At 36.1% G+C, this 12,357-nt stretch overlaps 1 protein-coding gene across 1 annotated transcript in view; it reads right to left on the reverse strand.

Moving 5' to 3' along the window:
• SYTL3 (synaptotagmin like 3) overlaps positions 1-12,357 on the reverse strand; it is a 201,592-nt gene that overhangs the window by 38,218 nt on the left and 151,017 nt on the right. Inside the window, exons 13-14 of the mRNA XM_053710653.1 lie at positions 2,677-2,791; positions 2,487-2,586 (exon numbers count right to left, since the gene is read on the reverse strand). Coding sequence (XP_053566628.1) covers positions 2,487-2,586; positions 2,677-2,791 — 215 coding nt within the window. The remainder of the gene's footprint in view (positions 1-2,486; positions 2,587-2,676; positions 2,792-12,357) is intronic.

Genomic DNA, 12,357 nt, shown 5'->3' on the forward strand with positions numbered 1-12,357 from the left:
AGGGGCGGCATTGCACAAGCATTTCTTGTGAAATGCTTGTGCAATGTTAATTGCAGACAGCGTATGCTGTCGGCATTTAGCGATGCAGGGCAGACATGATTCGCTATAGCGAATCATGTACGCCCGGGGTTTGATAAATCTACCCCAATGAATTCAACACACAAAGGGTGATGATAAAATTCAAAACTATACTTTTTACATATTTGACAGCATTCCAAGTTAATTTGAAATAATTATATTCTATAAAGCATGTGTAACATACTCTGAAACAGACACAGATGCCAGGGACAGGCATTTACATATGTATATGTATGTAATAGACATATACTGTATGTGATATCTTGTATTGCTAGGGAGATCTTCAGAAAATTCAAGAACATGGAAATCACAACCTCAACATTAAGAAATGGTGTTTAGTAATTGTTCTCTTACAGGGATGGTCTACACCTTAATCAACTAGCCTCCTGCACCCCTTTCTATATCATGCAGCAGGAATGGTAAACATTTTTTATTTTAAAATGAATATTGTTTCTGACCACTTTGGAATGGCTGCCAAGATCCGCCCACTGATGACAACAGGATCTAGGCTGCACATGGCGTCCAATCACAAAAGGCTCACTAGTTGGATTCAACAAACTGTCAATGCTATTCAGCAGAGTGCCTAGATGCAGCCCAGATTGTGATGTCATCAGTGGGCAGAGCTTGGTAGCCATTTCAAAGTGACCAGCAACAATATTAATTTTAAAATAACTTTTTTATCATTCCTGCTGCATGATAAAGAAAGGGGTGCAAGAGGATATTTGCAGCTTAATCTAAGGTACTTAGGTGTAGACTGTCCCATGAGCATCTTTGGTTTTATTTCATACTCACATTTTTTGGATTGTAAAGTACAGTATTCTCATCTTTAGGAATGGGGTTTCTCTCGGTATTTGCCATTCAGTCTTGTTTGTTTAAAATTGCTATTTTCTTACAGTTATAAAAAAAGAGGCAAATAGAAACTCTGTTCTGTAAAGTGAGAGTAGGGTCTTTGAAATCGTGGTCTGTCCTTTGTGTTCTGCCACTTTGTACCATCTTTAAAACTTTGTCACTTAGGGGTTTCACAATTTACCGTTTGAGAACTGTTAAAATCTAGTTTTAGAAGATGAGATAACCTGTGGCCATTTTCTTCATATGGAAATGAATACCCTGCAGTGTTCTACTTGATTTTAGATGAAAATCTTACCACAATGGAATAACATTTTTTTAATATATTAAAAGTTTTATAAACAAATGGCATTCATACTGTTTAACACTTATCATAAATACCACTCTATCCACTTGCAAAACACAGACATGGACTACAATTACCCTTTTAACTCATTTGGGATGTGTTTGGCTCAGAAATATTGCAATTGCTTTGTTAACACAGCTAAAACTTTTTTAATGCATCCTATACTTTTAATGGACTGTGCTAGGAGCGCTATTAGTGCACCCATTGCACTTGTATTACCAATAATGAGTTAAGTGTTGCTCTCAAGTGCAATCCAAAATACCACTGTAAAATTTACCCCTTGAGACTTCAAATAAACCATTATTATTATTAATCAAGTAGTACAGAACTACACGATGAACACCCCTGCTTGTGCACCTTAGCTCACACTCAGCTTAGAGCACCATCAGATTAGCACTAGAGTGAGGGATTTAGTGCACCTGTACTAACTTTCATATTGATGTAAGCGTCCTAGACTATTGCTTGAGCAATAAAGAATAACTACTGATTGCAATTGAACAATGTTAACACACAATAGTGCTTATATTTTTGTGCTCCACTTGTAATCTAGACCTACAGTATGTATTGTATATTATGTCTATGTTGCTTTGTTGCATTATTCTTTACATTTTGTTAAACATATTATTTGTTTGGAATATATTTTATGTTGGGAAAAAATAATGGAAATAAAATGAAAAACCAGCAAAGTCTCTTTTATTTAAGTTTTTGGCACGCTAGGTACTATATGTATGATTGAAAAATTCCAATAACTCAAGTCCATGGACACTTCTATTTAGAGAAAAAAAAGTGTGGTGGGTGTTAAAAGAACAGTAACTGTTTCTTTTTTATATACAAACAGTACTATACTTAGAACCTATGTACTGTACATAATTAGAAGATAATTCCAATCTGTTGCTTTTTTTCTCATTTAATGCATGGGCGGATGGTGCAGCCAATCAGATACTGTACATCTCACCCAATCACAAGAGAGCAGAGCATACTCCTGCTTGTTTGTCTTTCTAAGTCTTACTATTGAATGACGGAGAGCTCTTGTCCCTTTAAAGCTATACATATAGATTGTGTTTGTTTTTCTACATTAATAATATTACATCTTTGCCCTCCCCTCACACTCACTTCAAATAAAATATTGGTGGATGCCCATATCTGAGAAAATGGTTTTGCTTGTTTATGGAAATGTTCATATAGGTAACAATAAAAACAATGTTTGTTTTTTTACCTTTTTACATATGAACTTAAATTACCATCTGGTCTTAATGATAAGTTCCTGGCATCATTTATGACAACATGTAGTTGACTCAGTTCAGGTTTTTTTACCTCTGTGAAAATGAAGAAAACATTTAAAATATGATCATGAATAAATTCAATCAATCAGTAAAGATCAAAAGCAAACCTGGAAGTATATTTACCTTGAATTGTGTAGTCTCCATACTGGAATTTGTTACAAACCGGAGGTATTGCAAGTCTGACTCTTACACAAAGTTCTCCATGATACTGAATCATGCCCTCTTCGTGTTTTTTTGGCTGGAGGGGAAAAAAAGATTTATATATAGCCCATGTTGTAATGAGAAGTAATTTGCTCACTCTGCATCAGAGTAATAATATTCCCTGCCCTTACACTCCTCACTTTAAATTAAATGAGGACTAGTTATGAATATCTCCTATTTCAGATGCGGGCACTAAACTATGTGTGTGGGGTAGTTGAACCAATTTGAAATTGTTGCCATTGACAGGTAGGTTGAATGAATTTAACATTACAGCACAACATGGGCGCCTGCAGAATTTTTTTCAGAGCGGGGGAAAAGAATCAAAGTGTCAATATGTGATGCCGCAGAGTTGTTTGTTGTACACGTGAGTGTCATTTTAAGCTTCCTTTTGCCTCGCTCTAATGACCAGCTTCATAATATAAATGTGTATATTTAGCTGTAAATACATTATGTATGTGCAATAGGTCTCCAGATAAAATTTTATACATTCAGAGGACTATTGCATTTTTCTTTTCAGACTAGCAAATGCAAAAAAAAAAATGACTTCATTATAGCTATTGGCCACAAAATGATAAGCCATATACCTTACAAAGGTACTTCCATTATTTAGAGCCTAATCTTAGCTACCCTTCCTAGTTTATAACTATGCAGTTATATTCCAGTTCATTAGCAAAACCTTAAGAACTTTCTTGCAATTCTTTTTAAATTCAAGGAAATTGAAAACTAAGTGGTCATATGGTTTTTAATGTACTCTGCACTGTTACATATTTACATAGTGATATTGGTTGAAAAAGACTACAGTACATAAAGTTCAAACTTTCACACATTTTGGTTACTACTGTTGACCCAAACGAAGGGATACAATCCATTCTTAACTCCAAAGTAGCAATCAGATTTCTTCTTGGATTAAAAAGCTACTCTACTGTCAATACTGTTATAACCATGTATATGATGTTTTGCCAAAAAGCATCTAAAACAACCTCATTTGGCATATCCTTATTATTCTTACTATAAAGAATCCCTTACACTACTGAAACCTCAAGTCTTAATGGATGACATCTTGTCCTTTGTTCAGTCCTATTGATAAATAGATCAGCCAAAATTACTTATATGGGCCATAAATATATTTGTACAATGTGATTTTATCCACATTGGGGCCTATTTACTATGGTGCGAGCGGACATGATCCGATATAACGGATCATGTCTGCTGCACATCGATAAATGCCGACAACATACGCTGTCGGCATTTATCATGCAGATTCGCCACTAGCAAGGGGTGTCAATCAACCCGATCGTATCCGATCGGGTTGATTTCTGTCCGCCGCCTCAGAGCAGGCAGACAGGTTATGGAGCAGCGGTCTTCCTGAAGGCTCGCTGGACCCCTTAGAGACTTTTCTATTGCGAATAATTGCAACCTTTCTTCATAAAGCACATTTACCCCTTATTAATTTTGTAACCCTAATTTGCACTTTTTAAAGTTCCATAATAATGTCCTTCTTAAAAAATGATACCCCAAAATTGCACTGCATATTCAAGGTGGGATCTTAACATTGATTTATAAAGAGGCAAAATTATATTTTCATCATGTGAATGTATATTCCCTTTTTATAAACGAGAGCTCCTTTCTGGCTTTTGCAACTCTTGTCTGACATTGCACCTTATTTATAAGTCTGTTGTCTACAATACTTCTCACGTCAGTCTCATTTATTAAACCCCATTAATAGTATGTTGAATGCTTATTTTTGCTGCCAAACTGTATAACTTTGCATTCACCTAAATTAAATCTCATCTGCCACTTGCTGCCCAGCCCCCCCCCCCCCCCGCAATTTATCCAAGTCTCTCTGTAGAGAAGTAACAACCTGTTCAGACTTCAATACCTTACTTAATTTTTTGACATCTGCAAACACTGACACTTGACTTTTGATGCCCCATTCATGATCATTATTAAACAAATTAAAAAGAAAAGTGGACCTAGGACAGGACCTACTCCAATTGAAAATGTATTATAAACAACCACTCTCTGCACTCATTACTTAAAGGGATATCAAATCCATTTTTTTTTCTTTCATGATTCAGATAGAGCATGCAATTTTAAGCAACTTTCTAATTTACTCCTATTATACATTTTCTTTGTTCTCTTGGTGTCTTTATTTGAAAAAGCAGGAATTTAAGCTTAGGAGCTGGCTAAAAAAAATAAATGGATTTCATATCCCATTAAGCCAGTTTTCAATTTAAGTACAAGTATTTTTCTCCAAACCTATCTCTCTCAATTTGTACAATCTTATATGTGAAACTGTATCAAATGCTTAAGAAAAATCGAAATAGATCACATCCACTGCATCACCCTCATTTATATTTTTACTAAATTCCTAATAAAATGTAATTAGGTTGGGGTGACACTATCTCTCCTTCAAAAAAACAATATTAACTCCTATTAATGATACTGTTGGCCAAAATGTATTCCTAAATAGTATCCCTATATAATCTTTTAAATTTAAGCTCACATGTCTGCAATTTCCTGGCTGATCTTTTGGTCCTTTGGTTGCTTTTAAATATGGGCACCACTCCTGCTGTACGGCAGTCTTTCGGTACAACCCCAGAGCAGGGAGTATATTGTCTGACCCTTATATTATTTAATTGTAATTCAAACGTTGGCATTGTCTTTTTATTACCCAACTGATTATGATTTTCTACTGTGTTTAGTGGTCCTTTAAGCACTTAGCATCACACAAGCTGCAGAAACTGACCTTTTCTAAAAATTAAAGGGACGATCTACACCTGAATTTTTATTGTTTTAAAAGATAGATAATCCCTTTATTACCCATTCCCCAGTTTGGTATAACCAACACAGTTATATCAATATACTTTTTACCTCTGTGATTACCTTGCATCTAAGCCTCTGCAGACTGCCCCCTTATCTCAGTGCTTTTGACAGACACACAGTTTGGCCAATAAGTACAGACTCCTAAATAACGCCACAGGAGTGAGCACAATGTTATCTATATGACACACATGAACTAGTACTGTCTAACTGTGAAAAACTTTCAAAATACTCTGAGCTAAGAGGCAGTTTTTAACTGTTTAAAAATCAATTTGAGCCTACCTAGGTTTAGCTTTTCAAAACTACCAGCAAGGGAACAAAGCAAATTTAATGTTAAAAGTCAATTGGAAAGTGGTTTAAAATTGCAGGTTCTATATGAATCATGAAAGTTTAATATTGACTAGACTATCCTTTTAAGTGTTTTGGTAAAGCTCCTATCAGTTTGTGTGTGTTTTAAATTAATTTCCTGACACCATGTTATGGTTACTACTTCCCAAGTGCTTTCTAACTTGAATGCTTGAAAAGAGCAGTACATTATTAGTTATTACCAAATCCAGACAGGTACCCATTTAGCAGGTTTAAAAACTTGTTCCCTATAGCTGAGCTACTAACCCCTAACTAACCCCTAAATCTCAATCAATGTCTGGGTAAGGAAAAAAAAAATCCTATTATTAAAACTTGCCCCATATGTGCAGCTTTCTCCATCTGTGATAAAAGCTGATCTTCCTCATCAATATTAATATCTGGTGCTCTGTAGCATATTTTTATGATTAATGTATTGGCCATGTGCAAATTTCAACTCATAATGTGCTTCCACATTATCATCAGTATTATGACATGATAATTAATTAACACTAGTGTTTAATTCAGGTTTAACATTTAAACATACTCCTCCCCTTTCCTGTTTCCTCTGTCCCTCCAAAATAGTGTTTAACTATTTAAATTGACTTCCCAGTCATGTATTTCAAACCACAAGGTTTCTGTAATAGCATTTATGACATACTGTTCCTTATATGCCAATAACTCTAGCGCCCCCATTTTGTTACTCAATTTACTTCATTTGCAAGCAGCAGATATTTAAAGGGACAGTCTACAATAGAATATTTATTGTTTTAAAATATAGATAATCCCTTTATTACCCATGCCCCAGTTTTGCATAACCAACATGGTTATATTAACCACTTCAGCCAAAAAGGCGTATTTATACATTGTGCGGTACTTTCAATCATACCGCACAACGTATATATATGCCTGAGCTTCAGGAAGCTTCAGCAAACTTGGCTGTTAAGTTACAGACAAGAGCTGGAGTTCCCGAGTTCTAGGCATCTGCCCGCATATGGAACCAGAGTGAGATCGGTGCTCAGGTTCCATATGAGGGCAGATGTTAAATTGTCACACAGAGTGACACTGAGTGTAGCGATCATCTGCTGGTGCTGGCGGGAGGTGTTGGGAGGTAATCCAGGAGGCGGGTGGGTGGCACAGCGGCGGAGGGGGGAGGGAGGGCCCTACGCTACAGAAAATAAAAAATAAATAAAATAAATAAAAAATAAAATAAAGGGACAAGGAGGGATAAGGAAGCCCAATGTATATTAATCATACTATCTCTGTGATTACCTTGTATCTAAACATCTTCTGACTGCCCCCTGATCACATTACTTTTTTATTTATTATCTATTGACTTGCATTTAGCCAAAAATTTAGAGGTTTAAATGTTATAAAGTACTAGTTGAGGCAGTCTAATTATTTTTTAAACTACAGATGTAGAAACAACCTATTTTGTAACTCTTCTTTTATATAAATATTTAAGCTACAGGTGAAGCAATACTATAATTATAATAGACTACTGTCTTAAATATATCAAAAATAATTTCTATATAATAAACTACAGATATAGCCACACTCTATTTGGACAAACTACTGTCCGAAATAAATACAAAAGGTATTCTCTAAACTAACACCCCCTAACCTAACACCCCCTTAAATTAACCTAAATAACCTAAACTAATACATTCTAAAGTTACAAAAAAAAAACAACTAAGTTTACAAAAAATAAAAAAAGGCTAACATTACCGAAAATAAAAAATCAAATTACCAAATTTAACAAAATTAAACCTAATCCCTATGAAAATAAAAATGCCCCCCAAAATAAAAACACCCCTACTCTAAGAATAAACTGTCAGTAGCCCTTAAAATGGCTTTTTACAGGGCATTGCCCCAAGATAATCAGCTCTTTTACAAAAAAAGTCCCACCTAACAGTAAACGCCCCCACCCCCCAAAATAAAAGAACCTAACACTAAAAAATCTAAACTACCCATTGCCCTCTTTTACTGCCCATCCCTAATCTAAATAAAGCAAACCACCCCAAAAAAACCTTAAAAAACCTAAGTCTAACCCCCAAGTTTCTACTCACCGTTCATGAAGTCCGGCGGAGAAGGTCCTGTTCCAGGCGTGAAGTCTTCTTCCAAATGTGCCTTCTTCTTCCAGGAACATCCTGCGTGGAGCGGAGATGAAGACCGATGACCGCAGAGCTGAAGACCGGCGACCCTGGAACTGAAGACCAGCGACCGTGGAGCTATGGATCGTGGAGGATCCTCGTCGTATGATCTCCGCCGTACACTGAATAGTGAATTCAAGATACCCGATTAAAGATGGCCCTGGAACTGAAGACCGGCGACCGCGGAGCCATGGAGCGTGGAGGATTCTCTTCTTACGATTTCCGCCGTACACTGAATAGTGAATTCAAGGTACGCGATTAAAGATGGCGTCCCTTGAATTCCTATTGGCTGATTTGAGTCTTCCAATTCAAATCAACCAATAGGATTAGAGCTACTCAAATCCTATTGGCTATTCAAATCAGCCAATAGAATTCCACTTGATCTCATCCTATTGGCTGATTTGAACAGCCAATAGGATTTGAGTAGCTCTAATCCTATTGGCTGATTTGAATTGGAAGAATCAAATCAGCCAGTAGGAATTCAAGGGACGCCATCTTTAATCGCGTACCTTGAATTCACTATTCACTGGTCATTGGTCTTCAGTCTTCAGCTCCGCTACACGCAGGATGTTCCGGGAAGAAGAAGAGGTCGCGCTTGGAAGAAGACTTCACCACCTGGAACAGGACCATCTCCGCCGGACTTCAGGAATGGTGAGTAGCAACCTGGGGGTTAGACATGTTTTTTTAATTTTTTTTTTGTTTTGTTTTTTAATAATTGGTGCGAGCGGTTATTTATATATTTTTAATACTTGATGCGGGCGGTTAGTTTATTGTTTTTTTTTTTAATAATTGATGCGGGCGGTTAGTTGTTGCTTTTGTAATGCTCCGTTTGCCTTCACTGCATCCTGGTGGATTCCGAAAATGGCTGGGTGGTGAAAGAATTCACTGCATCCCGGTGAATTCCGAAAATGGCAGGGTAGTGAAAGAATTGGTGTATTCTTTCACCACCCTGCCATTTCCGGAATCCACCGCATTACAAACGCAATTATAGTATAGATATTATATCAATGTTGGTTGTGCAAAGGGGGGGATGGGTAGTAAAGGCATTATCTATCTTTTAAAATAATAACAATTTTAGAGTAGACTATCCCTTTAAGGTAACCATTGCTCCTTGGTATTTTTTATTTTATGATTCAGATAAGAGCACACAATTTCAAACAAATTTCCAATTTAGTTCTATTATCAGATATGTATTTTACATTAACATTATCACATATATATAGAAATTTGTGTTTAAAATAAAAAGTACATTATCCTGTAAGTAAAGAAGATTGGAATGTTAGATATGTACAGTACATATACAGTAAAACACATCAATACTTAAGTACATATGTATACACATCTCTCTACACACATATATACAGTATATATGCGTACATACTCATATTTAGACATGTGTGTGTATGTATATAAATGTTGAAGCTCTTAACAGCCCCTTTTTTTATTCAACCACATTATACCATCTAGCTTTGAGCCCTTATAACTTTTTAAATATTTATTTGTTATCAGACACTGTTTATATGAGTGTAAGTATACTTTTACATGTATTTATGTTGTGTTTAATAGTGAGTTATTGATCCTCGGGCCATAAGAACGACGTAGTTATCTAAACTGGCATGTGTGTTACTGCACATGAGAGACAATAAGGCTACGTTCTGTAGACCCCAATTATTTTATTTTTAAAGTAGGTTGTGGCAATGTAGCCAATCAGAGACAAATTATTGTCCTTAAGCAACTTTTATCATGCCTCTTTTTTTTCTCTTAAAGTCTGTAATTGCTACTCTACCCTACCCACTAAGATTCAAATTTGTATTGTTATTGTCTATAGTAGCATTCTGGTCATTTGTAGCTTCCAGTTGTAGTTATGCTTTGTTGATACGTTATACAAGTTGAATCTGCAACACTAGCAAAGAAGCTATCACTTCTCTTTTTCTAGTGTTTAGATTGATTTTATGAATAGACACCTACCTGTTATCTGAACTTCCCCTCCTCCCCATCTCCACTGCCCTTGGTTTTAACTGGGTTACCACCTCTCTCTGTACTTGCTTTCCCATTTAAGCTTTGCCCCTAACCCTTTTTCTTAGTTTAAATCCTTCTCCAACCATCTAGCGATCCTCTTCCCAAGCAAAGCAGACTCTCTTTCATTCAGGTACAATTCATCATGACTATAAAAATTATACACAAATGCAAAAACAGCCCAATGCTCTTAAACCCCAAAATCTTTACACCAAGGTCTAGATTTATTATGCTGCGAATGCAGCTGTTTCCATGCGAGCCTTCAGGCACGCCAGAAACAAAAGTTAAGAAGCAGCGGTCATAAGAACGCTGCTCCTTAACTCATCCGCCACCTCTCAGGTGGCGGACATCAATCATCCTGATCGTATACGATCAGGATGATTGACACCCCCTGCTAGTGGCCAATTGGCCGTGAATTTCCAGGGGGCGGCATTGCACAAGCATTTCACAAGAAATGCTTGTGCAATCATAAATTCCGACAGCATATGCTGTCAGCATTTAGCAACATCGAGCGGACATTTAATAAATCTACCCCCAAGACTTTAGACACTTATTAAACTCCATGAATTCCAACTGCCTTGCTATACCTTATTGTGTGGCACAAGTAGTATCTCAAAAAATACTTCCCCAGAGGTCCTTTTCTTAAAAGGGCAGTATACACCAATTTTCATATACACTACTATAAAGAATACTATGCACAGATACTGATATAAAAAGCCAGTGTAAAACCTTTTAAAAACTTACTTAGAAGCTACCAATTTAACACTGTTAATGAGATAAGCCTGGGACACCCACTGAAAGGGGCTGATAGCAGAACCTACCCCCTCCCCTGCATATAAAAAGACCCATTATACAAACAGAAGCAGTCTGAAGTCTGTATACATCAGTATACATCTAAAACGTTGGGGCTTGGTAAGGAGCCTGAAAATCAGCACAATGTTATTTATAAATAAGCAAAACTATACATTTTTACAAAAGCATACCCAGATGGGCTATATAACTGGATCTACAAAACATTTATGCAAAGAATTTCTAGTGTATAATGTCCCATTAAGCTTGATTACTAGTTCCTTGAAATCATTCTTTAGGATCCTACCATTTTCACTTCATCATTGGTATCAATATAAACGAAGACAGCAAGATCATCTCCATCCCCTCCTGGTGTTAACTTCACCAGTATTTTCAGTCGATATTGATTAAATCTATCAGAAAACCCTTGTGGTCACTCGAATATCGGTCAATAATGTTGTTCCTTTCAGAGTGGTTACTAACAGCACCCTGAATATACTAGAATCTTTGGTCAAAGTGGCGATAACTTGTTACTGTAATAAACGTATGTGACACCAAATGAACAGAGCGGAAGTTACACAGCTCTGCATTGTTATTGCTACCAACAAACAGCGTCTCCTCATTCAATACCGCTCACAGTATACCACATCCAACAAAATACAACAGTGCTGCCAACTTTGTCACAGTGACATTGATATTTAGAAGGCAGCCACAGGCTTCTATATTGTTTCTACTTACAGATTCTGGGTGTATTTTAAGAGCTTGTTCATTATAAATCCTAATAGTTGCGATAGTTTGGTTGTTTTGTATACCTGTACTGCATACCTAATCTGACATGTTTACTAATTCAAACCACAGCTTCCATAAACTTTGGCAGCACCCTCAGAATAAACTGGGTGCACATCTCATGTTACGTTCTAATAAAACATTCACTAGTCCTTTATTTAAACCTTTAGTAATAGTATGTGTATATAGATTATTATGGGCATTGCAGTTATTAACTTCAATCACTAGTATAATGTTGCATATTTATATCCATACAAATGTAAGGCTTTATTAGCCAATTATTTATCTCAGTTTGTTTTATTTTCTCATTTTAGGGACAAAATGATCAAAACTGAAACATGCATGATTGCATTTTAATTTTGAATAGAAGCATATTTGCAATATATTTATATTAGCAAAATTGCTTCTATCAAATGTAATTACTGTTTTAGGGCATAAACACATATGCGGTACATGCCCTGTGTACCAGCATTTAAACACCACACCTTAACAAAAAATGGCTTCTATGATGTAAATTAATTAATAACTGAGAGCATATATGTCACTGCTTGTTCTCTCAGCAGGTGAGGTGTTTAAGAGAGGACATATGTACATATGCTGTCAAAACTAATAACTTTTACTAGAATAATTTTTTGTAATACAAATAAATGCACATTTCACTTTTGACCATTATCTCCCAATAGCGTTTGAAGTG

The sequence above is a fragment of the Bombina bombina genome, chromosome 4, assembly GCF_027579735.1.
Source record: "Bombina bombina isolate aBomBom1 chromosome 4, aBomBom1.pri, whole genome shotgun sequence".
NCBI lineage: Eukaryota > Metazoa > Chordata > Amphibia > Anura > Bombinatoridae > Bombina > Bombina bombina.